At 52.2% G+C, this 26,432-nt stretch overlaps 13 protein-coding genes and 1 non-coding gene across 14 annotated transcripts; 9 read left to right on the top strand and 5 right to left on the bottom strand.

Annotated features, from left to right (window-relative positions):
* Positions 1 to 1,323: 1,323 nt before the first annotated feature.
* Positions 1,324 to 2,106, top strand: RHO25_005730 (uncharacterized protein; the record flags this gene model as incomplete). Its single annotated transcript, XM_023596610.2, has 1 exon — positions 1,324 to 2,106. The coding sequence occupies one exon, from the start codon at positions 1,324 to 1,326 to the stop codon at positions 2,104 to 2,106; it is 783 nt and encodes a 260-aa protein (XP_023452618.2).
* A 330-nt stretch (positions 2,107 to 2,436) lies between these two features.
* On the bottom strand, positions 2,437 to 3,823 carry RHO25_005729 (uncharacterized protein; the record flags this gene model as incomplete). Its single annotated transcript, XM_023596609.2, has 2 exons — positions 2,437 to 3,495; positions 3,560 to 3,823. The coding sequence occupies 2 exons, from the start codon at positions 3,821 to 3,823 to the stop codon at positions 2,437 to 2,439; spliced, it is 1,323 nt and encodes a 440-aa protein (XP_023452615.1).
* Positions 3,824 to 5,393: 1,570 nt separating this feature from the next.
* RHO25_005728 (uncharacterized protein) lies at positions 5,394 to 7,071 on the top strand (the record flags this gene model as incomplete). Its single annotated transcript, XM_023596608.2, has 4 exons — positions 5,394 to 6,003; positions 6,080 to 6,271; positions 6,333 to 6,887; positions 6,953 to 7,071. 4 exons carry the CDS (start codon positions 5,394 to 5,396, stop codon positions 7,069 to 7,071), a joined length of 1,476 nt encoding a protein of 491 aa, XP_023452616.1.
* Positions 7,072 to 7,896: 825 nt separating this feature from the next.
* On the top strand, positions 7,897 to 9,009 carry RHO25_005727 (uncharacterized protein; the record flags this gene model as incomplete). The annotated part of the gene is made up of 1 exon (XM_065602695.1): positions 7,897 to 9,009. One exon carries the CDS (start codon positions 7,897 to 7,899, stop codon positions 9,007 to 9,009), a length of 1,113 nt encoding a protein of 370 aa, XP_065458767.1.
* A 617-nt stretch (positions 9,010 to 9,626) lies between these two features.
* Positions 9,627 to 10,744, top strand: RHO25_005726 (uncharacterized protein; the record flags this gene model as incomplete). Its single annotated transcript, XM_023596607.1, has 2 exons — positions 9,627 to 10,484; positions 10,547 to 10,744. 2 exons carry the CDS (start codon positions 9,627 to 9,629, stop codon positions 10,742 to 10,744), a joined length of 1,056 nt encoding a protein of 351 aa, XP_023452621.1.
* Positions 10,745 to 11,548: 804 nt separating this feature from the next.
* On the top strand, positions 11,549 to 12,711 carry RHO25_005725 (uncharacterized protein; the record flags this gene model as incomplete). Its single annotated transcript, XM_023596606.1, has 2 exons — positions 11,549 to 12,448; positions 12,505 to 12,711. The coding sequence occupies 2 exons, from the start codon at positions 11,549 to 11,551 to the stop codon at positions 12,709 to 12,711; spliced, it is 1,107 nt and encodes a 368-aa protein (XP_023452622.1).
* Positions 12,712 to 12,969: 258 nt separating this feature from the next.
* On the top strand, positions 12,970 to 14,060 carry RHO25_005724 (uncharacterized protein; the record flags this gene model as incomplete). The annotated part of the gene is made up of 2 exons (XM_023596605.1): positions 12,970 to 13,791; positions 13,854 to 14,060. The coding sequence occupies 2 exons, from the start codon at positions 12,970 to 12,972 to the stop codon at positions 14,058 to 14,060; spliced, it is 1,029 nt and encodes a 342-aa protein (XP_023452619.1).
* Positions 14,061 to 14,637: 577 nt separating this feature from the next.
* RHO25_005723 (uncharacterized protein) lies at positions 14,638 to 14,982 on the top strand (the record flags this gene model as incomplete). Its single annotated transcript, XM_023596604.1, has 2 exons — positions 14,638 to 14,750; positions 14,811 to 14,982. 2 exons carry the CDS (start codon positions 14,638 to 14,640, stop codon positions 14,980 to 14,982), a joined length of 285 nt encoding a protein of 94 aa, XP_023452620.1.
* A 208-nt stretch (positions 14,983 to 15,190) lies between these two features.
* Positions 15,191 to 15,262, bottom strand: RHO25_005722. The gene has a single exon. It is a non-coding gene; the product is annotated as a tRNA-Val (tRNA).
* Positions 15,263 to 15,654: 392 nt separating this feature from the next.
* On the bottom strand, positions 15,655 to 16,038 carry RHO25_005721 (uncharacterized protein; the record flags this gene model as incomplete). The annotated part of the gene is made up of 3 exons (XM_023596603.2): positions 15,655 to 15,699; positions 15,764 to 15,861; positions 15,915 to 16,038. 3 exons carry the CDS (start codon positions 16,036 to 16,038, stop codon positions 15,655 to 15,657), a joined length of 267 nt encoding a protein of 88 aa, XP_023451949.1.
* A 2,587-nt stretch (positions 16,039 to 18,625) lies between these two features.
* On the bottom strand, positions 18,626 to 19,366 carry RHO25_005720 (uncharacterized protein; the record flags this gene model as incomplete). The annotated part of the gene is made up of 1 exon (XM_023596601.2): positions 18,626 to 19,366. One exon carries the CDS (start codon positions 19,364 to 19,366, stop codon positions 18,626 to 18,628), a length of 741 nt encoding a protein of 246 aa, XP_023451941.1.
* A 470-nt stretch (positions 19,367 to 19,836) lies between these two features.
* RHO25_005719 (uncharacterized protein) lies at positions 19,837 to 21,957 on the top strand (the record flags this gene model as incomplete). The annotated part of the gene is made up of 1 exon (XM_023596600.2): positions 19,837 to 21,957. One exon carries the CDS (start codon positions 19,837 to 19,839, stop codon positions 21,955 to 21,957), a length of 2,121 nt encoding a protein of 706 aa, XP_023451942.1.
* A 548-nt stretch (positions 21,958 to 22,505) lies between these two features.
* RHO25_005718 (uncharacterized protein) lies at positions 22,506 to 24,839 on the bottom strand (the record flags this gene model as incomplete). The annotated part of the gene is made up of 1 exon (XM_023596599.2): positions 22,506 to 24,839. The coding sequence occupies one exon, from the start codon at positions 24,837 to 24,839 to the stop codon at positions 22,506 to 22,508; it is 2,334 nt and encodes a 777-aa protein (XP_023451943.1).
* A 271-nt stretch (positions 24,840 to 25,110) lies between these two features.
* RHO25_005717 (mitochondrial 37S ribosomal protein bS21m) lies at positions 25,111 to 25,866 on the top strand (the record flags this gene model as incomplete). The annotated part of the gene is made up of 1 exon (XM_023596598.2): positions 25,111 to 25,866. The coding sequence occupies one exon, from the start codon at positions 25,111 to 25,113 to the stop codon at positions 25,864 to 25,866; it is 756 nt and encodes a 251-aa protein (XP_023451944.1).
* Positions 25,867 to 26,432: the final 566 nt, after the last annotated feature.

Genomic DNA, 26,432 nt, shown 5'->3' with positions numbered 1-26,432 from the left:
CTGTGCTCGGAACTGCGGCGGCAGGACCACAAATGCATCGCAGCTGTCACCTGGCACCAGGCCAAACTTGCGAACCAGCTGAGCCACTGTCAATATTCACCACGTCTTCACTTTACGAAGTGGCGTCTCGAAATTACGATTCAGATCTCACAAGCAGCCTCACGTGGAATAGCCTCAGAAACTTCATCAGCGAACCCAACATGCGATCCAGAAAAGTCTTATCCCGACCGCTCCGGCGAGAAGTAAATGTCGACACTTACGAGGCACAAGTATGGCAGGATGTTGCGATCAAAGTATGGACCAGGCTAACGCGTATCCAGCCTGAGTGTCGACTTCTTCAGCTACCCGCAGAGCTTCGCACGACCATCTACGAATTAGCCCTCACATCCAAATCGGGAAGCATAACAATCGACTTCTCCAACCCGCCTCCCAAATTCTCCGGCAGCAAGCTTCTTTCCGACATCATCAAGTCTTCAGCTTTAACTCGAGCATGCAAGCAAATCCGACAGGAAACTCGAGGCATGCTTCAAACCTTGAACACCGTGAGATTTCATCTCCCACTTTGGCCTCAAAACGGATCTGTCACGAGACTGGATGGCCCCACGATGCATCATCTTGAAGAAGCTTTATCACCCAGACGAACGTCGTCAACTTCTCAATCATCTTTCCCTGCATGGAAAGCGATGGAAGTCGATCTTGGCAGACTTCCGATCCTCAGATTCGAGCCGGCCTTCCGAGGATGGTATAATGGGGAGCAAGCGCTGAGTCGACTTCGAGGCACCTTTCCTGGCATGACTTTGAGACTTGAAGTTTGGAATGCTGAGACGGATCGTGCGACAGTCATAAGAATGCGTATGACAGGCGTTGAAGATATTGCGAGCAGCTTGGAGGAAGCGAAGTCAAGCGGTCAGCTTCCAGAGAGAGATTTTGCTTGCTTGAAGGATTTGATGGAGTTGGAACGGATCAGGAGAGTAGTTGTTGGTGCGAGAGACTGAACTTGACTCTCTTCTTTGACTTGCAGTGGTACCTGAGGCAGCAGTGTTTGCTTGCCCGCACGCGTCTGGCTCGCGTCAGTTGCGAAGTGACAAACGGCACTGCCGCACACACCTTTCTCAATTTTGACCCACCCAGCTCTCTTCAAAACAACATTGCCCACTGCGTGAGGTGGTTATCAAGACCGCCATGAGGTCCGATTGAACAACAAGCACTACATCAACCGCTTCACGATCCGAAGGTGCGCTTTCTTCCAACGCGAAGGCACAGCCGCGGCTCTTGCTGACTCTTTTGCCGCCCCCAGTTTCGGAGATGGCACGCAGGAATAAGATGCCGCTCAAGAAGAGCAAGAAAGAGAAGAGCCATTTGCTTAAGCTACCAAGAGAGCTGCGCGACATGATCTATCAGTGCACTCTCCCGCAGCAATCTGGAGTTATAATCGTCGACGTCCAACGTCCAGATCCACTGAAGCAGATCGAAGCTCTCTCTGCGCTGTCCCGCACCTGCCAACAGCTTCAAAGCGAATGCGGTGACCTTTTCTCTGCTCTGGCCCTCGAGGTCCAAGTTGATGCCTTGCTGCTACACGACCTCAAGATTACTTGGCTAGTCAGCAAGTTTCTTAAGTGCCTTTTCGCGCCAGAGTTCTCCGATGGCCACTGGGGCTGGGAAGTGTATTGCAGCAGCCTTTCCCTTCAAGACTTCAAAATTCCTGAGGTCGCTATCAACACTCTGCCCTGGGCCTGCAAGAAGGTCAATCTTGGTTTCATCGACTGTTTGGACCAGCGGATACTTGAGCAAGTCTTGTTCTCTCTCTCGGAGAGTGGAGTTCTTACAGTTCCCATGAAGTATGCGCCAGATGTCAAAGTTGTGGCGGACACGAAGACCGCGAAAGGAGAGCCTGTGCACCTCATCTTCACCATGAAGCCACAGACAATGGCTCTCCGTAAGGAAGCAGACCGGGAGGTCATGGAGCAATCCACTGATCTCAAGGAATTCGTGATGAATTTACGTCGAGGGATGGCATCGATCCGGGCCTTTGACGTCTTCATCGATCGAGGTGAGCAGGAGAGACCGTGGAAAGTTACTGGTGCCTGTAACGGTTTGATCTCTTGATCCATTCCGTGTCACGCGTAGTGAACTTGGAGGCATTGCCGTGGCTAGTGTAGTCTACACGGCCGAACACAGCCATGCAGCGAGTCCGTGTGCATCGAGCAAAGATTTCGGAATTGGTATGGGAGTCTAGGCAACACAGCGGGCGGCGCATATGCTTTGATCAGCTCACAAGAGCAATGCCAGAGAACCTTTGAACCTGGAAGGCCTTTTGCAGACCTTCGTCACTTAGCTCTACGATGAGCTTTGGTTTTGCTAAAAAAGCATAGGTACTTGGGCAGAAAATGAAAATCAGAAAAGTCTTTGTGCATTGACGCTTCCTTCGGACAGTATCTAGAACCTGCCCGTCTCTCTACGGCGAGCGCGATCTGAAGGATCAAGAGCTCCGCTCCCTGGCGTACTTGTGCGCTTCAGCGGGCTCGCAATCGTCCTCCTCAAATCCTCGCGCCCTGGTCTCAGCTGGTTGCTACTAGCAGCTTTTCTGAGCGGACTTGCGGCGTGACTGTACACTCCCATGCTACCTCCATCTCCCTTCACCGGACTTCGCTCCCTCAGCCTCTCGTGATGTGGCTTGAGGGGAGAAGAAAAGTCGGTGGCAGCAGTGCTTGGTCTCGAGTAGGACTGCGTCGATCCGTTCAGGTAGCCAGCTGTAGTCGGGGTCAAATTGACTCCAGAATGCCGCCTGGATTCTGTTGGACGTGATGACAGGTCGTCGGGATCGTACTGTCGAGCGTAGTTCGTGTTTGGATGCGTCTTGAAGCCACGCTTGATGATTGTCGTCGGTGTATAGACGTCAACCTCTCGGGTCTGCGTAGCGCGTGGTGTGCTGCCGTTGACACGAGTCTGGATTCCGACGTCTCGCATAGGTCGGATGAGATTTGGATGCACGAATTTGGTGTCATACTCGTTCATTACTTCTCCGTGAACGAGCGAGGTATCTTTGGATTGCTGGCTGAAAGAGGCCTTGAGCATCCATAGCTGTGCCGAAAGAAGTGCACTAAAGGCAATTGCTGTGAACACTGTGACAGAGGGTCGCGGGTCCATAGCTGCTGGTGGAAGAAGCAGACTGTAGATGACCAGGTGGCCAGGCGAGAACAAAGTGAAGATGCTGAGGTTGAAGGGCTTTGGATCCCAGATGGTGAGCTCCCAGACTTCACGCTCAGCATCGGGGTATGCTCGTGACGAGGCTGTTGCAGAAGACATTACGGCCTGCAGGTATCGTAGTGGAGAAGATGACATGGGCGAGCTGTCGACTCGCACGCGATGTGCTGAAGGAGTGGGCGGCGGTACATCCACGGCCTGCTCAAAGAGGCGGTATGATCTCCGTTTCCAGAAGGTGAAGAGAGCGTTGGTGCAGCATAGTATAGTCAAAGCGTAAACAAGGAGAGAAGCCTGTGTACTCACCTTGTCAGCGATCCTATCCCTCTCTTATTGTCTGGTCACATGTACCACCTACCAGCCAGGCAAACCATCCACTTCCACTGCTGCCATCGTCGCCAAACACATCGTCGCCTCCTGCTCCTGCTCCTCTTGCGCTCGCGCCTTTAGCGAGGATGTATGTGATATTCAGACCGAGCCCGATCGGCGTAGACCACAACTGCAGCCACTCATCGTATGCGTCGTCATTGAGCTCTTCTGCCAGCCATAGGAGCAGATCCCACGGGTCGAGGTACGCCTTGATACGCTCGATCAGAGGGCGTTTGCGCACGAGTCGTGGCATAGTGAAGGTCAGGTCGATGACGAGCGAGTCGTGGCGCGAGCGATCATTTGTACGCCGACCGCCTCCTGGTGAAGGCAGAAGCTATCGATGTCACGCGTCGCAAAAAGTGAAAGACGTGTTGTTGATCCGCAAGCGGAAGTGCAGGCGTCCGGAGGCGTCAAATATTGAGCGGCGTTGAGCTGGTCACGTCAATATCGGCTGTTTTGCTGACGCAACCTCTCTTTCCACTTGCACTTTCCTTTCCTCTGCACCTTGCCCGGTCTACACGTCAGACATAGGAAAACGCGCCGATTCTCATGGACTCAAAGACATCACGAACGAGATTTTCGCCCGATCGGCCAAACGACGCGTGGAAAAGCCGTCTAGTCCGCGATCTGGAGTACACACAAGCTCAGCGTGATTCTGGCACGATCGCCAGTTCGAGACGACGCGTGAAGAGCCGAAGAAAGCTCTCCGTATTCTCTCCTACAAGGTGAAAAGCGCTGAGAAGTCTCGTCCAACAAGACCGAATATCAGGCGTGGCTTGGTGATGCCTGGAGACCGCGCCCAGAGCGAGCAGGGACGCGCTGCTGCAAATGTGGATGCAAACCAGCTGACAATTCCGCATCTCAGTTCCTGCGCCCTACACACTGCATCGGTGGTCCACTTCATCTACAATCATATCTTCACTTCTCTCACGCTTGCTTCGTCCTGTCTCTACGTCTCACATTCGATTGTCGTCCTGCTGATTTTACATAACTTTTACAATCAGCCAAGTCCTCATCAGCCGCCATTTCTTCGGTATCGCTCTCGACCGCCTCTTGATGAAGGCTGTGCCGTGCGGAAGCAACAATCAGACCCTCGTCAAAGACACGATACCAAGCACATCTACAGCGCCAACTATGCTGACGACTCGCCGCGCTTTCTCGTCCTTCTTGACAGGACTATCGCACGAAGGATGTGTTGCCACTACACAATCTCCTTCCTATGTTAGATGACTTCCCGAGAAGGATGATCCGGATGTGTCAATAGCAGTGTCTCACTTCTTGGTGAAGGATCCCACACTCTAGGCGCTCGGTCTTTGCAAATGGTCGGAACGGACCAAGACCGAGGCGAACAAGACCGAGTCGGACTGCGTACCGTGATATCTCGAAGTCTGCACGGAAGACATCAAGCAATCATTCACCTGCATCCACACCGGGCGTATATTCGTTTCCATTCGCATGCGTCGCAGTCTCCACCGATTGCCATACACCACGCCCAATAAGTATGCCATCGCCAAGGCCCACAAGCATTGGCGTTCCGCGGGCCCCACACGCCACGAGGACTTTCACGCGCCAGGTAAACGGCATGCTAAGAGAAATGACGTCCATCCCAAGTGTTTTGGATGCGATAGACAAGACATTCATGGACAGTGCGGTTGCTTCTTCGTGCCGGACACGCGGTGATGGGAGGTCGCGTGCGTGCCGGCATGCGAGACCAACGAGGTTATAGATTGGCATGCCCGCGCCGACCCTGCTGATACAGCTCTCTCTCCAAGTCCCTGTTTCAGCATTTCTGGACGAACAACCTACTTTCATCTTTGATCACAATGGCTCAGCGGACGCATGATTATCCGAGCCATTCGGACGGCATTGACCATCGCCGCGAGAAATACGACAGCGATTCAGACGGGAAGCTCGGGGATGCCCCACCATATCCCACAAACAGAGATGGGGAAACTGGAGAAGTGTACGATCCATATGGAGGCAAGAAGTTGGGCATGGTTCGAACGACCTTGATCTTCTTCACGAATCAAGTGGGCATTGGAATTCTCAGTCTGCCCAGCTTCCTGCACACAGTCGGCCTGATACCAGGAATTATTGCCATCATCGCTCTCGGAGTCCTCGCGACCTACACGGCTTATATTCTGATCCAGTTCTGGCGTCGCTATCCTACCATCCGAGATGTCGTTGACGTGGGTCGAATCATGGGAGGGCTGCCACTGGAAATTATTGTAGGACTCGCGCATGTTCTAAACTTGTGCCTGATCTGCGCTTCATCCAGCGTGACGCTATCTATTGCGCTCAATACAATGTCGGAACACGCCCTCTGCACAGTCGGCTTCATCGGGATACCGATGGTCATGGGATGGCTGCTATGCTTCCCTCGCAGCTTGAACTTCGCTGGCTGGTTCGGTATCCCGGCCACTATCAGTATCTGTAGGTGTATTTCTATGCGGCTGAGAATCGCTGCTTGCCTATTCTGGATTGTGACGTTTGCTAACTATCGTGCTAGTCGCTGCTGTCATTATCGTTATGGCCGCCTTGGGCATCAATGGTCCGGACGTCACTGGCTCGAGTCAAGGCGGATCTGGCTTTTGGGGTGAACCACCAAACGAGCCACTTATGATACTCCTGGGCCCAAATCCAAGGACCGATTTCAAGCAACAATTCGATGCTACACTGAATGTTGCCTTTGCGTATGCGGGTAAGCGTCAGAATGGGATCTGGAAATCATTCAATCACTTACTGACCCTCAATGTTCATAGGCAATCAAGCCTTCATCACAGTTATCTGCGAGATGCGCAACCCCAACAAGGACTTCACCAAGGCCGTCATCTGGCTCAACGCCCTCGCGATTCCAATGTACGTCATTGTTGCTGGTGTCATCTACGGTTTCGCAGGACAGTATGTCGTCTCCCCAGCTCTTGGATCCGCGCCCGGTACAGCCAGCAAAGTCGCATACGGCGTACTCTTCCCGACATTACTCGGTTCCAGTCTGGTATTCGGCCACACCGCCATCAAATACATGTACAACGTCGTGATGGATCGCATCATCAAGACTCAGCACAAACTGACAGACAATACGCCTTTGACTTGGGGAGTCTGGCTCGGTCTTACCACTGCCTTCTGGGTCGTGGCATTCATTTTGGCAAATGCAATTCCTGCCTTCGGTTCGATTTTGGGTATCACTTCGGCTCTATTCGTGACGTGGTTCACGTTTGGTATGGCGAATGCACAGTGGGTGTATATCAACTGGGGCCAGCAATTCTCGACTTGGAGGAAGAGTTGTTTGGCTGTGTTGAATTGGTTTATGATTGCTGGTAAGTTCGCGAACAGTGCCACGAAAAAGATGAGGAGAAGTTGATGTGCTAATGTGCTTGTGCAGCATCTTGTTTCTTGACTGTCTTTGGATTGTATACTACGATCTCGGCTTTGGCTGCGAGGGTCGCGGATCCGGATGATCCTCTGAATGTCTTTACTTGTGCGAACAACGCACTGTTCTAGACATGGAATTCTAGCTTGCACGGTCGGTCGCATTCGGTTTTCGTATATATACAGTATATATACGGCACCTTCTAGAAGAGTGTCGGATGTTGCTCGGAAGCGAACCCGAAAGTCAACCTCCTCAAGTAATTTCCCTTCCCTGCTCTTCTGCTCTCCTCCTTCCCTCTTCCCCCTCTTCCTCCAATTTCTCTATCACTGCTACGGCAACCATCACGGCCTCCGGAGTTGATCAAGTCATCGCGCTATGGTATCGAACCGCTAATTTGCTCTACCACAAGAACCACGTCAAGCCCGAAATGGACCCCAACATTTCTCCGGCGGCGCCGGATGACATGCAAGAAGCTCCAATCTTCGATTTACCTCCGGAACTTGTCCATTCAATATTCGAACGACTCAAACAAGCTGATGTCCTGCAAGCCAGACTTGTGTGTCGTCTTTTCGCCCGCATTGGGCTTGATCACATGCTAGATACCGTCTCTATTGTCTACAAACGAGATCAATTCGAAAGACTGGGCAAGATCGCAGGCCATCCGATGGCCAAGAGCGTGCGCTCTTTCTGCTTCCAAGCTGATCGCTTTGAGCGACAGTTCTGGTCTTACGAGGATTGGAAAGGCGAATTACTAGTCAATCCGTATCGTCCCGCGGCTCGCAATGCCATTGCTATACCCTCAGATTGGGACATACTGAACTTGGCCGCTTCCGCGGCAAGACGACGAGCAATGCAGCACGCTGATCGTAAGTAAACCTCCGGTGCGTAAAGCAGCGCAAAAGACAAGATGTCAGCAAGAGTTCTATGTTGTCGTGATCTGCTTCCCATAGTTACTAATGTTCTGTAGTTCGTACCCAGCTAGGCATTTCCTCGGAAGAACGAGTACGGTAAGCGTACAGTGCATACATGGCGACTGTTCGAGACCAAGACAGGTTGCAAATTCTGAAGTGGACCTTTCGTTCCTCACCACGTTCTTCACTGGATGTGGCAAGCTTGATCATGTCACACTGGCCTTGTGCGAGGGCGCCGACGGCTTGATTGTACCCAACCCGAAACTGTTTGAAGACACCATCTTACGGCCCTATGGCGACTTCACCATCCTTGACCAGGGAGTGGATCAATTCTGGGTGGTCGCCGAGGCTCTACGGCAGTCTGGACGAGCTATCAAACACTTTACGGCTACGAACGTCTCACACCGTATTCTATCACCTGTGTGGCGCGAGGCGCCAACCGACAGCATAATCAAACACCTCATGACCGAGTTGCGAGAATTCCGGATCGAGTTCACATGTCGAGACGATGACGAGGATCAAGACCCGAAGGCAGAAGTGGACATACAGCTGCATCACGGCCAGGGTCTACTTGCGCACTGGTTGAGTTCAGGTCAAGACTTGCGTGTCATCAAGATTTGCACGTACGCTCCCAAACGTCACTATCCAGCGCCAGACCTGCAAAATGCGTTTGGCACAGAAACTTGGCCAAAGCTGCGTGAGCTCGGCCTGAGCGACTTCTCCACCACGGAGGATGATCTTGTGGATCTGCTCCTACGGCACGCAAAATCCCTTCGCAGGCTATCTTTGTCTGATATTGAGCTTCTTGACGGTTCATGGGAGTCTACATTCCGTCGCGTTGCTGGTCAATTAACGAAACTCAAGAAAGTCAGATTGCGCGGTCTGCTCCGTGATCCCGAAGGTGATCTTGTAATGAATGATCTGGATTTCGACGGCACTCGAATTGATGAATGGAGAGACAACATCGAGAACTGCTTACTCTACGGACGTGAAATGCCCGATCTCACTGAGGAGGCTAAGATGAATCTGAACGATCCGCTCGTTGAGGACGTGCCCGGGTACAGGAAGCCTGGACGACTGGATGATGAGGATGCTGGTTATACGACAGACGGTTCTGCAATATCCTACGGATCTGATGCCCTTGACGCGAGGATATGAGCAAGGCTCTGCTGCGACGTCTCAGGATCTCAGGGCCACATTGAGTTTACCTGCGTGCAGTCGAGCATTTTCTATCGACGCCGGGCCGCGGAACCAGACAGAAATATCACAAAGAGGGTAGTGCATGGGGTCACCTTATTGACGCCGCTGCCGTGTACTGGACACAGAACTCTGGTAGCATCACGTATTGGTCCACGTGCTGAGGTCAGAACGCACGATCTTCGCACATCACCGAAGTCGTACGACTGTCAGTGTTCCTGCCTCTGCATCTAGTATCGCACCACATCGATCACGATCTCGCCATCACGTCCAGATATCTGTCCATGCCCGCAAGGCACATGGCCAGACCTTACCAGCATATCTTCGCTGTAATTGACCGAATGCTCCTTGCCATCGATACATCCCTCATCGACTCTGCAGTGCAACTAATCCGCATCGATAATTATCTTTCCAAAGTGACTTGAGGAACTCACCTGTAAGCAATTGTCTTGGAAAAGTAGCTCCCGATGTATACCACGCTAATCAACATGTTTCTTCACCAGCAACGATCAGCAAGCATCAAGCCCACAAGCGGACCGATTGGGTGATCTGCTTGCTACCAAGAAACTACCACAATCATGGTCAAGTTGTCAGCTCGTCTGAGCAGCTCGGGCACCATGATCGCAGCTCTCTCTTTGCTCGTGGCATTCCCGCTCTCCGTATGCGTTCCCACTCACGACACCTGCTTGTTGGCGGCAGGAAAATCGGCAGCCAACAGTACCATTGTCAGTCGTGCCGATACCGACAAGACAGATGAATGGTTTCCTTTCCCACCCACAGCCTTTCAGCTTACCGACCCACAAATCGACCAGCTTTCTGCAACCGATAAGCAGAAAGGCAGGCTACGACGTGCGCAACAGGGTCTGAGGATGTACCGTCAGATGCAAGCCCAAACGCCGACTCCGCCTACGCGCTTCGTGCCTGGGTACCCCATGACTTCGAACACTTGGCTCAAGGCCCATGGTTGGGTTACCAGGGGCACAACAGAGGTTAATGATCTAGCTCGCAATGGTCTCAACCCTGCATTCCAGGGCTTGGGCATACGCACTGGCCTTGATGATTGGATCGAGAGCACCATCACTCACGAAAGGGAGACTGTAGATAAGGAGACTGGCCAGATCTACCCACCGACTAGAGGCACCTACCAAAGCCTGTTCAACTTCAAAGATGGTGTCATCGTGAGCCTCGTCGCTTTCAGTCCTGATGTTATGGCCCTCAAAGATGGGCACAGGGTTCCGGAAAAACAAATTGTACCGCTCAAGACGTTCTCGGATGTGGTATTCTTGAATTGGCGCGGTGTGATGTCCCATCACCAAGTGGACTACGACAAGTCACCGAAGATTCAGCATATCTTCCAGCATAACATTGCCGATCAAGGCACAATCCAGGTTTTGAAGTCTGTGACTGGGAAGAAGACTGCGGCAGAAGTTGGCAAGGTATGGCATCCATATGCAAATTTTGAGCATTGAATCATTGCTGACTCTATCTGACAATCTAGTGGCCTGGCATGATGTTCGAAACCTGTTCGGCAAAGGGTTTCGTTCTGCTCAACACCCCTGACATGTGGGGTCCGGCCTTGCTGTTGGCTCAGCACAAGCAAGGTGGACCACGAGTGATTGACCGTATGAATGTGTTTGATTGTGGCCTGACTGAAAGTGGAACGTGGTGTGTGTATATGCATGTGGGTTCTGGCTGAACAAGCGAGGTGGAGATATCTCCCAACTTGTGAAGGTGCATGGGGATGAGATCGTTTCAGGAATGCACATTGAAGCTGTATATTGTGCTTAGTCGGCGGCGACTGCACTCATTTGGGACACTTGCGGGATCAAAAGGTGGGAATAAAGGTAGTGTGGCAGGTTCTGGCGTCTGACCTGCGCACTTGAGATAGCTTGTCGACTTAGCTCGACGGCTGAGCTTGGGTTGGGACTTTTTGGGTGTTTTGGGGATAAAAGGAGGGCACACAGGCATGTTGCAGAACCTTCTGGTAATGTGCATCTACACAAATGATGGACGACAGTTTCCCATCAGCTCTTGCACTTTTCTCTATCTTCCTGACTTTACTGGCAGGGCCATTGTCGAGGGTGGCTGAACGACCGAGGGATTGTGTTCAGCTCGATGCTATGTGAATGCTGTGAACTTCTTGGGCACCTCAGTAGGTGAGTCAAATCATGTGCCTTACCAGCATTGATCTGGAATCTGGAAGTTTGAGTCCGATGAATCTTCACATGTGAAAGGGCTCGAGATCCTGTTGGTCTTGTGAGCATAGCCATGTAACAAATGTGACATCTTTATCATAAGACGACTTTCTTTCAGTCACCCAACGCCCTGAGCACGTGAAGCAGATGTAAGACATGACTTTGACCTGCGACGTCCGGCCTCCCTAAACCATTTCAACAACATTACCACTCATTCTTGCCTTCGACAAAGGCTAGCCAAGTCGATTGCATCGACACGACCACAGCATCGACGACATATCAACAGACAACGGCCATCAACCAAGATGGCGAAGTCTTCACACAACACCAATCAGGGGCGCATTGTGCTCTGGTGCGCTGTTCTGATATTGGCAGTATGGTTCATTCTCCAGGTTGGGTCAATTTCTCATCACCCCATTCACGAAATCGAATCTACTGGGCCTGCCCTCGACCTCCCTTTGGAACCTGAACTCGACATCGAACACGTCAATACCCAGGGTGACGACACTACGGCATGGCTATCTAGCCTCCTCGTCGAGCGCACTCCAGGCGACTCGGTTCCAGGATGGTACGACCTCTCAACGATAAACTTGCTGGACAACAATCAGCAGCTCAGCCCAAGAGGAAAACTTGTGAAAGAGGGACTTATCATGCGATGCATGATGATAGCACAGATCGGGGTTCCAGGATCAGACGAGCATGTGCCACAGAGCGATTTCGTAGTATTTCGAGATCTCTACGAAGAGTATGGCTGGGACCCTGACATGAGCCACAACAAAGTCCTTGGAGAGACCCCTTTCAATGTCGACACGAGCTGGTTCGATCAGATCGGGGTTAGCGCAGACCGTGCGCGATGGACGACTATGAGTAACTACCATGCCGGTAATGCGGAATGGGAAACGACGCAGGGCCAATATACGAATCACGTTAACCTTCAAGATGGAATGATTATTGCTGCAAGCAATTGGTCTCCGGCTTACATGGTGGAGAATGAAGATTTGGGTTTGACACCCGAACAGATCGTCCCGCTGCAGAGATGGAGCGATGTAGCGTGGTTGACATACAACCATTGGCTCGAGTTCAACATTCAGCAGGCCCGGCCAACAAAACTGCTGGAGCATGTTATTCGTTACCATATCAAAACTCCTGCAGTCAAGACTATGCTGCAAGACATCACTGGCACCGACGTGGAGCACGTAGGCACGGTAAGTTCAGGATTTGTCCCGATTCTAGAAGATCTTGCGCTAACTTTGTGCATCAGTGGCCAGGTCGGTCGTACCCAATTTTGACCTCTGAGGCTCTCGCAATCTTGGGATTACCTCATGGAAAAGGTGTCGGGTGGTTCCTCGCTCAGCACAAATTGAACCTGGGAGTCAGAACTGTCGATCGTATCAACGTCTTCAACTGCCCTAAGTTTCCTGATGGTGACGCGCAGTGGTGCATCTACATGCACATCGTTCCAGCTTAAGGGGGAATAGTGACATTCTGTCTTTGCTGGATTTCGGGCGGTCGAGCTGAGTGACTAGGTCACCAGAGTCGGCTCATGCGAACGATATCGTGTCATTTTCGAGCGTGTGCGCGTGTGCAATGGTCATCATGTCGAGCTTCTCAGATGATCTCGCCAGCGGCGCACTTATACTGCACTTTCCTCCATAAGTATTGATCACAAATATCCAAATCATTTGAATCTCCAACTACTCTTGAGACACCAATCAACACTGCAGCCATGGCACGACTGACCGTTCGAGCCCGCAAGACCAGAGCTACAACCCTGTTGCTTCTGGTAGCTTGCATTGTGATTCTGCTAATCGCCACTCACTCAAAGCATACCAGCGACGGTGATCTGGACCGACAACCATCACCATTTGACGCAACAAAGCAGCTCTCTAGCCGGCTCCTCCCTCGGGTTGACGACGAAGACGAAAAGTGGCTCGGGTTCCCGAAGGATGAACTGGCAACTCGGACAAGCTCTAGCCTCGGCGCAAAAGGCAAGCTCGCCAAAGAGGGCTGGGCCATGCTCTGTAGAATGAGGGATCCGCCTGGCTCTACAACGATACCAGCAACTCCATATACGGAGTACTCGGACTTGGAGAAGTATGGCTACGTCGACGAAATCACCCGTGATTCCTACTATCCAGCAGAAGAGGTCGAGGAAGAGCAACTCGCGGCACTTGGCCTCAGCGAAGGACCCAAAAATTGGAAAGAGTCTCATGTGAGGCAGATTGATTCTACACCTCAGTATCCTGCAACGGGCGCGACGTATCAGAATGTGCTGAATGTGAAAGAGGGCGCGATCGTTGCCGTCGACAATGACGGCCCAGATTGGTTCAACAAAGAGCACGGCTTGGGCTTGAAACCAGAACAGATCGTACCTCTCAAGCACTGGAGTGATATAATATGGTTGGCATATGATCATCAAGCCAAGAGGGCTCGGAACGCGAACGCCGCGCCACTAGAGCATGTGATCAGACACCAGGTCGAGACGCCCGAGGTCCAACGCCAGTTGCAATTAATTACGGGAAAGGCCCATCCTGACGAGCTCGGTGCAGTATGCCTGATCCATTCTACGATGACTTGCTAAAATGAGCCTCATGCTGATGACGTACACAGTTTCCTGGAGTGTCGTATGCCGTCGATTCCGCTCAAGGTATGGCAGTGTTGGGGACGATCCATGGCAAAGGCGTGGCATGGCTTCTCGCCCAGCATAAGGACAGCCTAGGATGGAGAGCGATTGATCGTGTCCATGTCTATAATTGCCATCCACATCAGCTTCCTTTGTGGTGTGTCTATCTTCACATCAGCGAGGTCAGGAGGTAGAGCGGAAAGTCTGCGGTGTTGTGCAGTGTGTGCGATACAGCCTGCTCGAATGGCACAGGAGTCTGACTGCATTGGCTGATTCTGTTGGGCTCTTCTTGTTGCATTGAGCATGTGCGATTGGTTGTGGCATTCGGGCAAGGAATTGAGTTGGTGTCCAGGATGAGTTTTCCTTTTCATGATCGTGCCGTAGAGTCGGCCATGGTACTGGCTTCAGAATGGCAAGATGACTCGATAAGGCTGAACAGTTCTTCTCGGTGGTGGATATTTGCTGCAAGCTTGTTAGAATCCTCTCATGAATAACAGCTGCGGAGATCTCACAAAAGTTTCACTTTACACGAGAGTGATCTGCATCCAGCTTCCCAACTTGTCTTGCTCAAAGGATTCCACCCAAGACGCCTGCACCAGGCTGAGCCAACACCTGCCAAGAAGTGCAAAGATGTTATGACGATGAATAGCAAGGCAGTGCTGTACATAGCCGCTGGAACAGCTGCAGTACAGGAAACAACCAGAGCATACGTATACAGATCCGTTCGCTCGCAAAAGCTTCAGATTCATACCGCAATCGGAATCACTTACGATGTCCTCGGCTACAGAAGGCAAGCCACTCGCTGACAACAGCACACCCAAGCAAGACTCCAAGCTCGAGAAAGCGAAACATGGAATCTCTTATGGAATTTATTCAATATTCAAGTAAGCCAGTATCTTGTTGGCTGCATTCGACGCTTCGCTGACCCGAGTGTCGCGGTAAAGTGGCTTCGGTGGGATATATGCCTCACCGCCCGAAATGAGCGAGAAGAATAAGCAAAATGCAATAGAGAAGATTAAGAGGAAGGAGAAGGAGCGGGCGGAGAAGAAAGCTCGGAAGGAGGAGGCGAAGGAGGCGAAGAGGGCAGGTGGGAGTGGAGATGAGGTAATTAGGTGAAGCTAGTTTTCATGGATACAATAATTTCAATAAGACTTCTTGTGGCGGAGTGGCACTCTTCTTAACCACAAGATTGTTGTTCTTGTCCGTATGCAAAATGAGAGGTCGTCAGAGCAGAGCCAAGCATGGAAGTGGGGGAAATTTGTTCACCTCGCCCAAAAAAAAATCAACTTGCGCAGCTTGCTTAACGCTCTTCGACGAAGACTGTTACCTGCACTGGGGATCGAACCCAGGACCTTGTCCGTGTGAAGGACACGTCATACCACTAGACCATACGGGCGAATGTGGAAAGCTGCAAAATGTGTTGCAATATGATCGCTCAATAATTGCTTGGTACGCCTGCTACTCTCGCAGGGGCTCCAAAATGCTTCCAACGACGACAGAAACTATCCCACGACACTGCAGCAACATCATCCGTACTGAGTAGGCTGATCTTGAAGTGGATTTTGGTCTAAGGTGATATTCTTCCGCTTTGTGATGAGCGCAGCGACCGATGAGCCAGGGAGCATCGATGCACAACTTGTCAGTGGCCCGACCCATTGCAATGGTATGATCGAAAATACAAAACAGTCGAAGCAACATGTTTATGACCGCCATGTAGCAGACGGGCTTCCTCAAAACAGCGACAGAATACAGTCCTCGAATGCGTACAGGCTCTTGTGTAACTAGATTTCACTCAACTAGAAATGAATCAGGCCCCGGACTACCCGTATGAGTCTAGATAAAGGGATCTTCAGCATCGTCGCATCACTGGGTCACACCGGACACCTTGGCTGCATACCTCGCTCGAGCTTGGACCATCGACTTGTGCTTCAATCTTGACGGGCACATTATAAACCACCTTGAGTCTCATTCGCCCAGCCTGCTTCGAACGGTCACCTGTAGGAACCTGTTAGGAATCTTGAATACTGGCGAAATGCCGAACTGCTTACTTTCCGCAAGTGGTTCCGCAAGGCGTTCCTGTCCAAGCTGCGCCAGCTTGAGCACATCCATCCGCATCATCGGTAGATGCGCATCCTCCATCTGGATCCGGTAGAACACAGCATCCCACCGCATTGACCGTCGCAGCCGCTAAGACAGTCGCAAGGAGAATGGTAAGGTATTGACGAAGCATCTTGGGCAGGGGTTGAAATTGGATGTATTCTTTCGTAGATGTTGTATGTGTCTGTTAGACCTTTTGAGCGAGAGGTAATAAATGTAACTATGAAGATGCGTTAGAGCTTGGCATATATAGACAGGCGCGCTTCCATCTTAGTTCCTCCGTTTCTTCCGTGTATAGACCGAAAGTCCGACGCTATGTTACGGCTCTCGTTGTATTTGGATTGGTGGCGAAACGGCTTCGAAGAAGTGCTTACAGCATGAGCTCAGATCGACTAACTACAAGTCGACGGAGGTAACGGATCAGAGTGTTGCCGACACAAGTAAGTGGTAGTGTGAAGCTCGTATCATTTGGCTACGCGTCTTGCCTTAGTGCTGTCTAGGTTTGCACACTGCCACTCGCATTGAACAACGTCTCCGGATCCAACTTTTCGAATAGCGAATAGTGGAAACACACTTTGAGCGTCGTATGTCTGGCTTGCTTGAAGGTCACCTGTACACATAGAGTTTGATTTCTGATTATTCAAATCAAAACCCTCCAAATCAAAATCAAATCAAAACCGCAGCTGAATAATCATAATCAAATCAAAATAATCAGTAGTCAAAGGCGTCGGCGACGACGTGCAACTAATTTTGCGTAACGGCCTAAGGTAAAGGCTTGTAATAGTAGTAAGTAAGGCGACAAGAGCGAGTCCAATAATATCGACGACAGCAGCGACGATAGCGGAGGCAGTAGAGGCAGAGAGAGGCTGCAGAGGCAGAGGCAGAGACAGAAACAGAGGCAGAACTACAAGGCAGAGACTAGAATCCGAGCCTTAGGCAGCATATAAAGTGGGTCTATAGCTGATCCGAGCAGGGGCTTTTGATTACTTGATTTGGCCTGACTAGCCTGATTATTCAAAAACCTCGAAATCAAAATCAAATCAACTCTGATTATGATTTGATCATGATTATTGTAATCAGAAATCAAACTCTATGCCTGTACAGCCTGTCAAATCTTGAGTGCCAGCAAAATGCCGAATTGCTCACCTTTCAGCATTGGGGAGTGCAATCAGCTTCCGAATAGGACCCGCCAGCGCTGGCACAATCAGCTGGAGAAGAATTTCCGCATCCGTCTGGTAGTCTGCAGCAGCCTGCATTGACCATTGTAGCCGCGACGATGGTCGCAAGTAAAATGCTGAGATATTGACGAAGCATGCTGAGGAATTGTTGAAGTGGACAACTTGTCTTGATTGTTGTATGCGTTTGGTAAGGTGCGTGAGCGAAGATCAATCCATTCCACTGAGGAGGAGTTCGAGCTTCAGATATATAGACAAGCGACCTCATTCTTCGTTGCTCCATGAAGTTCCGCTTTAACATCGATGAGCTAGGGCCATGTTAGGGCTTCCTCTTGGATACTACAGCTACCACACCAGCCAGACCCGATCGGTACAATGCACCAACCTAGACCGTTTGAGGGTACTGTTTGATCGCCAGAACCAGCACTCTCCAAGAGCTTGGGCGGGATACAGTGTGAGACTCAATGGAGATGCACGTCAACAGGATGCGACAGATTATCGATCAACCCTGCGGTGGTGACTGCACAGTGGTCACTCGTCCAGCTTGCTTCAAGGCCACCTGTAAAGCCTGTTAAATACCGAGTGCTAGCATATGCCGGTCTACTCACCTCTAGCATGCTGGAAACGCGCAATCCGATGACCTCCAAGTCCCGCCAGCTTTGAGACAAAGGTCCTCTTCTGTATTTCCGCATCCTTCACCTGGTGTGATGCAGCACCCTGCATTGACCATCGCGGCGGCAACGATAGTCGCAAGTAAGATACTAAAATACTGGCGAAGCATCTTCGGAGTGGTCGGAGTGGAAAATGTTATTTGGTGTTGTATGCGTTGGAAATTCTGAGCGTAGGTGACAAATAAGTCAGAGGGCGGAAAGATGAGCTAGAGGTGAGAATATATAGACAACTTTCTCGCTCGGTGTTTTCCACGCCAGAGTGGTACGACAGATTATTGATCGAGCCTGCGACGATGACTGTTGAAAGTACAGTAATGTCTTTCCAGCTAGTTTCACCTAGTTGAAAATTGACCGGGTAAGTGGGGATGCCATTCCTAGCTCGGCATAGCTACATGTTCGTCGTTTGATTCGTACTGTATTTGAGACGGAAGCTACATACACGGTCAGCACACTTTCCGATAAGAGCCGCCATCGAGGAATCGGGCAAGACATCACGCATGCGATGGTCGGAAAGTCCTGGGGTCCGGTGAACTTTGCGTCTTCCAACGTTGTCATTCTACCTTGGCAGCAAGTTTGCCAATCGATTTGGTGTACAGTCACTTCGTGCTTGAGTATGCGTCTAATGTTCTGCAGTAGATCGTCAGTAACCTGAAGCGAAAGTACCTGCTCGTAGAAATGAGGGAGACTGCAATGTCGTGAAATCTTGTTGTACATATGTACACTCAGAGAGTGCTCGCACACTTAGTAGCGGCTTTTTTGCCATCTTGACTTCTCTGCCTCTAATACAACCGCCTGTAGATGCACTCTTAATCCAGTCTAAGGCTTTTGCGTGGTTCCAGTATGCCTGTCCGCCCTCTCGTGGCCCACCCATTGACCTGCTGGCGGCTTCTCCTCGAGGTCCTCCCACACCTTGTTGTCCAATAAGACCTGCGCAAGCTCTCTCTCGCCCTCTGCAACCTGGATAACCTCTTCTACCAAACCCGCGCCGATCTGCTGCTCGATCTCGCCGATTTGGCTAGCAGTAAGCGGCGGCTCAGGCTCGATTTCCGGAATGCTGGTGTGGTGTCCGATTTGATCGTATGATAATTGCTTGCCCTGGCTCTCACGCTCCGAAAGTGTTCGTGGTCCTTCCAATGGTGCTCTACCCTTGTATTCCAAATTGTCCTCCGGATCTGATTGTCCCAAGTATGCGCCAGCTTTCCAGATGATGTTGACCGCCTTCTCGCCATCGCTCGTTGTCACTGGGATGGTCTTGAATGCGCTAGAGTTGGCCTCCACGACCGGCATCACGCGTTGCTGCCATTCCTTGAGTCCTTGCGGCTTGACAGATTCGACTATTCGCATGCGGTGTTTTGTCAAGGCCTCGGTTGACTGTCGGTAGACGCTGTGCTCGGGAAATTGCTTCAGCTTTTCCAACGTGTCATTGTAGAGGTAGAGCAGTGTTGTTCGTGGGGAGGCGTGTGTGAGCAGTCCCGTGAGGCCGGTAGGAGCGCCAGCTTCGAGATACTGCGAGCCGCTCCTTTGCACAGTCGCAAGGAGGCGGAATGCGGGCCGCATGGTGGAGGATGGGCGGTGGCGCTGGTGGTGCGATGGGAGGGTGCTGGCGGAGTGGAGGCCAAACAGAGTCGATGAGGTAGCAGCTCTGGCATCTCGACGAACGCATTGACAGTCTTGGCGCCAAAGCGGAAAACAAGAACTATTATTGGCTGCGATCAACGTGCTCACTCGCGGCAGGGGCGACATGAAGCCGCGTGGAGCATCTTCACATGCACACGCCCTCTGCGACTGCCACTTCCAGACTTCCAGACACTCGCTACTGCCTGCTATACCATCAATCACACAGCGCCGCGACTTCCTTTCTTGCCACTGACTCTTTCACGCGGCGGGCCCACTTCCGAAGACACGTTCGACTTGCGAAACGGGAATACTTAAGCTCCACGAATCCCCAACCAATTTGCTGCCTCGACCTGTTTTGCACGAACATCACATCGGCCACACCCTGGGCGTGAGGCCCATTCTTCCTCACCATGCGCGCTTCTAGTCTGTTATCGTGGGCGGCGACCGCACTCCTGGCGGCGAATCCGGCCTCAGCGGGGCTGTTTAGTAATGAGAATAACAACGTGGGCGGATTGATCAAGAAGGACGAGGATGGGACACCCAAAGAGACGATATTCAATGGCAAGACTGTGCCGCCGATGACTGAGCTGGAAGGCGATAAGATCGACGATACGGTCAAGGACGGCTACTGGATGGTCGAGTACTTTAGCCCGTACTGCCACCACTGCAAAGCATTTGCTCCAATCCTGCAGACGCTATACGAGTTCTACTACACATCAGACCCTGTCCCGCAAACCTCTGGATCGGGAGAGTCACACGACGATCTGAACAGCTTTACGAGATATTACAACTTCAAATTGGCCAAGGTGGACTGCGTTGCATTTGGAGATGCTTGCGTGAGCCACGACATTCAATCTTTTCCTACTGTGGTTTTGTACAAGGATGGTAAGGTGGTCGAGAAGAAGACTGGGCAAAAAGATCTTGCTACAATGAGCAAGTGGGTCGAGGAGATTCTGGAAACGATCAAGCCCGGCAGCAGACCGCAGGGCGGCCCAAAGCTGCCTAAAGTGGGCGCGAAAGAAGCGCCTCCACAGCCCGCAATGGTAGCAATGGCTGCCAAGGATGGCGATGACAAGGTTGCAGCTGGCAAGGCGAAGACGACATTAACTGGCACTCGAGTATCCGAGCACATCAAACAGACTCCAAACCCCGCTGGCAAGAGCGTGGCCTTGACTGCCGACAACTTCCAGCGGATGGTCACGACCACTCTCGATCCATGGTTTATCAAGTTCTACGCCCCCTGGTGTCATCACTGCCAGGCAATGGCTCCAAGCTGGCAAGGCATGGCGAAGCAGATGGAAGGCAGACTCAATGTGGGCGAGGTCAACTGCGAGGCTGAGAAGCGACTGTGCAAGGACGTCAAAGTTCGAGGGTACCCTACGATCATGTTCTTCCGTGGTGGCGAAAGGATTGAATACGAAGGACTACGAGGCCTGGGTGATCTTCTCAACTTTGCCAATAAAGCGGTGGGTCTTACAGATGGCATTAAAGATGTGACCGCGGTCGAATTCGAGGAGATGGAGACTAAGGAAGAGGTCATCTTCCTGTACTTCCACGATGATGCCACCACGAGCGAAGACTTTGCGGCACTGGATCGCCTAACCTTGAGCCTGATCGGACACGCAAAGCTGGTCAAGACTCACGATCCAGCCCTTGAGGAGCGCTTCCGCATCTCGACCTGGCCACGGCTTCTCGTATCTCGCGACGGAAAGCCAACGTATTACAATGCCCTATCCCCACGCGATATGCGCGATTTCCGCCGCGTCCTCAACTGGATGCAGACTGTCTGGCTGCCGATTGTCCCTGAACTTACCGCATCCAATGCCAGAGAGATTATGAACCACCGTCTGGTCGTCCTCGGCATTCTATCTCGCGATCGTCCAGAGAGCTTCGCTCAATCGAAACGCGAAATCAAGAACGCCGCTCTCGAATGGATCGACAAACAGACACAAGCCTTCCAGCTCGAACGCCAAGAACTTCGTGATGCTAAACAGCTCCGTATTGAAGAGGCCGAGGATCGCAACGATCAAAGAGCTCTGCGCGCCGCCAAGCAGATCCGCATCAACATGGACGATATCGAACGCAAAGAAGTTGGGTTCGCCTGGGTAGATGGTGTCTTCTGGGAGCGATGGATCCGCACCACATACGGCATCAGCGTCGCAGACGGAGAAAAGGTCATCATCAACGATGAAGACAACCACCGATACTGGGACGTCACAATGACGGGTAATCCAATCGTCCCTTCAAGAACAAGCATCCTCGAGACACTACCCCGCATCGTAGCCAATCCACCAAAGATCTCCCCGAAGTCGACGACGAACGCCATCGGACACGTTTGGTGGGTCATCAAGGGCAATGTCGGCAGACATCCTTTCGTCTCAATAGGACTCCTCATCGGTGTCCTTATCGTCGGTGCGCTTTACGGAAGGAAACACCTCCCTGGGAGAGGAGGCTACATCCGACTCGACGAGAAAGGAGGCCATATGAACGGTCTGTTGGGCGGCAACAGTGGAGGCGGAAAGACGGATTGAGAGCTTCGGAAAAGTCAAGTCTCTTTGTACGAATAAGGTATGCGTGGGCGTGAAAGCATGGCGTTTACGAGGTGTTGCCTGGCGTGGTGGAGCAGTGTTGACTCTGGATGTGAAAATCTTCACCTTGTGGATGAGATATGATTGAGATTATTCCCTTTGACTTTTTCTACTCTTTCCTACTGGAAGTAATCAAGATTCCCTTATTTTTGTTCAATTTTCTGGCTTCACTTAATTGTGCAGACATCGTTGTTGTGTTTTGAGGACATCAAAGGCATGGAGGACACTTCCCGGATCGCGCTGCGGCCGTTTTTGTGTTTATTGCAGAGAGGTCCCTCGACTCGCGGGAAGTTGGTAGTCTTTCATACTATACAATCTTGCGATCGAGACAAGCTGACGCTAATCGTCATGATCCATCCTCCAGGTTCAGCCTCGCCATATCATACAGCTCGTCCATTTTCGCGAAGAGACGCACGCCTCGTCTCAGATGCATCTATCCACAAACCAATTTCGCAGCCTCCGCCTCGCTCGACTCGGATCTCTCCATCCACTCATGAACCCAAGCCCCTACTCTCACACTCTCCCAAGAAAACCATCATTCTCCAGACCTTCCTCATCATAACCTCAGCCTCGTTCTCCAACGCACCCTCCAAATCCTCCTTGATCGCCAACGCGGCCCTCTTCTCCCGAATACCATCAATAACAGTATCCACGATCAGATCCTCTTGCACACCAAGATATTCCACAACCTTCTTCTCCACAAACGGCCGAATCTGCGCGTCAATGAGAGAAGGCGTGAGCGATTCCCACTTGATGGGATGTGCAAACAGTTCGTTTGTATCGGTGGGGATTTCGGCTGCGAGCTGTTTTTGCGCTGCGGCGCGTTCTTCGTCTGTGAGGTCTTGGCCGTGCATTGGGACCGTGCTAGTGTCCTGGAGTGGCTTGAGATCGAGACGTTTGGCGCCTGCTGCGGCGGCGTCTTCTTCGTCTTCGAGAAGGCCTTCGACATCGGCCATGGGTTTGCGGGGAGCAGCGGCTGCGGCTGGTTGGCGAGCGCGAGCTCCGCCGAGGGAGATCTTGAAACCCGCGGGAGCTGCTGCTGCGGGAGTGGGTTGGTCGGGTCGTGTGTCCATCTTGTCGCCGAGCTGGTCGAGGAAGTCGTCGGCTTCGTTGTTGGCACGACGCTCTTCGGCTTGCTCGCGCTCTTCAGCTCTGCGGTCCGCTTCGTCTTCTCTTCGTTCGAATTCCCGTGCACGTTCTCGCTCACGTAGCCAGACAGAACGGTCCTTGTAGTAGAGTTCTCTTCCCTTAGTAGCCTCTTCATCGTCGTTCCAGTTGGCCAGCTTGTTGAGCATATCCTCTTTCGCTCTCTCCAAGTTACGTCGCTCGGCCTCTTCGCGATTCTTCTCTCTTTCCTGAGCCATGCCACGTGTGCGTTCTCGCTTTTGCCATCTCTCGACTTGATCCTTGAACTCATTTGTGAGCTCTGCATTACGTCGCTCTTCCCGCCGGCGCTCGAGCTCTGTATCAGACTCCTCTGCATCTTCGTCTTCACGGTTCAGCTCCACTCGTGCAGGTCGGCCATAACGACCAGCTCCGGGAACAAAAACCACCCCATTCACATAGTCGCTTGGTAGCTGTGCACCGCGATATCCTTTTGGCCCCGCGGGAGCGCCTTGCACACCTTGCTGGCCTCGAGGTCCTGCGGGAATGCCGTTTGCACCGCCTGGGCCTGCTGGAGCGCCGTTCGGAGGAGGTGATGCCAATCGGTTGACACGAGGAGCACCACCGTTGCGTTGCCGCTCCTCACGCTCAAGTTCTTCCTCTCGACGCAGACGTTCGACATCGCGTCGATTGGATCGATCGCGGAAAGCTTTGATCTCTTCCGCGACAGTAGCTCTCTGTTCGGCAGGAATATCTGCAAGCTCTTCGTCCAAGTTACTGGCATTTATCGTAATGAGTTCGACTCCGTCGTCCTTAGCCCCAGATCCATCTCCCATTGCAGCATCGCCTTCGACGTCACCGTTCGCGCCATTGATGCCATTCGCTCCATGAGCAGCGTCGTTCGAAAGACTTGCGAGGAATGATCGCAGCTCATCCTTGGCACTGTCCAAGCGGAACTGTCGACTGTTCTCGTCTTCCTTTCGCTTGCTTGTCCATGTCTCGATGTATTTTTGACTCTCCTCGTCCACAACTACCAAAAGCTTCATCTTCTTCACTTCGCCCTCGTCGTCCTTTTGCACAGAGCCGTCTGCATTGAACATGGGTACTTCCAAGTCGCGGAAGATCTCAAAGGCAGCCTCCAGACTGTCGACATCCTCGAATTCTGCGAAGCCGAATTTGCACCTGTTGTCATCTGCGTCTCTTGCGCGAGTCCATCGTCTTAGTTTGCCTGCACAACGCAGAATGGAGGCCAGATTGTCGTCGCTCGGTGCTTCCTTGCCCAGTCCTCCCACAAAGATGGTGCGCGCTACTTCTTCTCTGGTAGGAGGGTTGAGCGCCTGCATGTTCTCACGCAGCTTTTCTCGATCTCGGTCCAGATTGCGCGAATCCATGCCACCTGCTCCTAGACCTGCTCTGCCTCTGTTTCCAAGCGGTTCTGCGTTGCCGCCTCGTGGTCCTCGATCACCTCGATCGCCGCGATTACCACCTTGCCCGTCTGACCGCGCGCCGTCCACGCCCAAGCGGATGACTGGTGCATTGAAGTTGATGTTGGGCATATTTGGCGGAGGTTGGAATTGACTCTGGTATCCAGCAGGTGATTGCGCCATGCCCGGCGGAGCATCGAAAGCTGGCGGTGCTCCCATTCCTGGGGCGCCATATCCTCCGCCGCCATAGGAAGGCTGGCGCGCGCCGTAGCCTGGTGGGCCATACGGGTTGGCCATTCTGTTCGTCTTGGTCGCTAAGATACCGTCTCGGTGTGATAGGACCGCGACGTCCAACGAGCACAATTGCGCAGCTGCAGCACAGAGCAGTCGAGTGGGTGGCAGTTCAAGTGAAGAAGTGGATGCACGAAGCTGTGATGCTTGGCGGGATCAGCATCCCTGCTGCTTTCGATGCGGAGACACTCGTCTCCTCCGCCGCTAGACACTGAGACATTGACACGACCGCATTCAACTCGACGCCGCCATCATCGAACGCTCCGTCACGCAGGCAATGGCTCCATCACGAGCGGCAGACGCAGTGCTGCGTCTCGCTGCAGCATGTCGACTCCCGCAGATAGCCCGCTCAGCCATTCCCACCACCACCTTCTCTTGCAGCCATCGCGCCCTCACCACAACTCCACGCCGACGAGAGGAGCGACGAGATCAGCCAGCAAATTCCAGCATCAGCGACGACATCTCCTCCCTGCTCGATACGACGCTCGATTTCGACAAGGGCACTCCGGCTGCAACTTCCAAACGGCCTTCACATTTAAAATCTCGCAACGCACAGCAAAATGCAGGCTCTCAAGGCGTTGCGAACGAGCTGCAGCGAGCTCGATCAAGCACGGAAGATAGCGTGTCCAAGCTTCTGGAGACCATGGTCAACAATAGCAGTTTAGGGGACCGCCGAACGCGCAGAGGCTCCTCCTACTCCTCCACCGATGTTGCTGGAGCTTTTAGTGGGCACGGCGGCGCCCCGCCTCTACTTGATGGAAAAGAATCTGCGCCAATAGTCCTACCACCGAATGTTGGTCGATTAGTCGAAGTGGATGAGAAACGCAATATGGATGTCGGTCGAGCTTTCCGGACTATGGAGATTTTATGCAACAAAAACAAGGTCAAGCGCACTTTTGCTCAGCAGCGCTTCCACGAACGACCGGGGCTAAAGAGAAAGCGGCTGAAGAATGAGCGGTGGATCAGGCGGTTCAGGGAAAATTTCAGAGGCACTGTTCAACTTGTTCAGAAGATGAAGAAGCAAGGGTGGTGATCATCGCGAAGTGTGAGCGGTGGTGTTCAGCAGCAGGAGCGCAAAAACGGCATCATGTGACGCGCTGCACACCACGAAACAGTAGTGCGTTTGTGAAATTACCGGTTGCTGGCGAACATGCAGGGAAGCTAGGCTCCGCAAAATGTTGCGACCCATGAAAGTCGGTGCGTCCACGAGACCCTATTGGAGTGGGACATCGTCTGTATATGTCTTGGGAACCACTCGACTGCCGGTTTCACCACTCGCTCCGCATGGCTGAACGAATGAGCGCCAGGCTTCACTTTAGCTTCCGGACTTGGTGAGGATCGTCGGCGACATAGAGCCTCAAATGTCCTCAGTTCCAGCTCAGCAGTAAAGGTTTCCTGACACAACAGCGAATCGTAAGCCACGACGGGCTCCAAGCCCTCTCTCCGGACCCCGAAGTTTAGCTTTCTTAGCACTCAAGGCAGGGGCCACTGCTGCAGCAGGGATATATTTCGACAGGGCAATGATGTAGACATAGAAGAAACTCGTCTGTACATATAATTGCTGACTGCCTGTATAGCGTGCAGTCACCGAATACCATT

Source organism: Cercospora beticola, chromosome 4 (assembly GCF_033473495.1).
Source record: "Cercospora beticola chromosome 4, complete sequence".
NCBI classification, from domain to species: Eukaryota; Fungi; Ascomycota; class Dothideomycetes; order Mycosphaerellales; family Mycosphaerellaceae; genus Cercospora; species Cercospora beticola.
The sequence above is the reverse complement of the archived record's forward strand: the minus strand, read 5'-3'. Positions and strand labels throughout refer to the sequence as shown.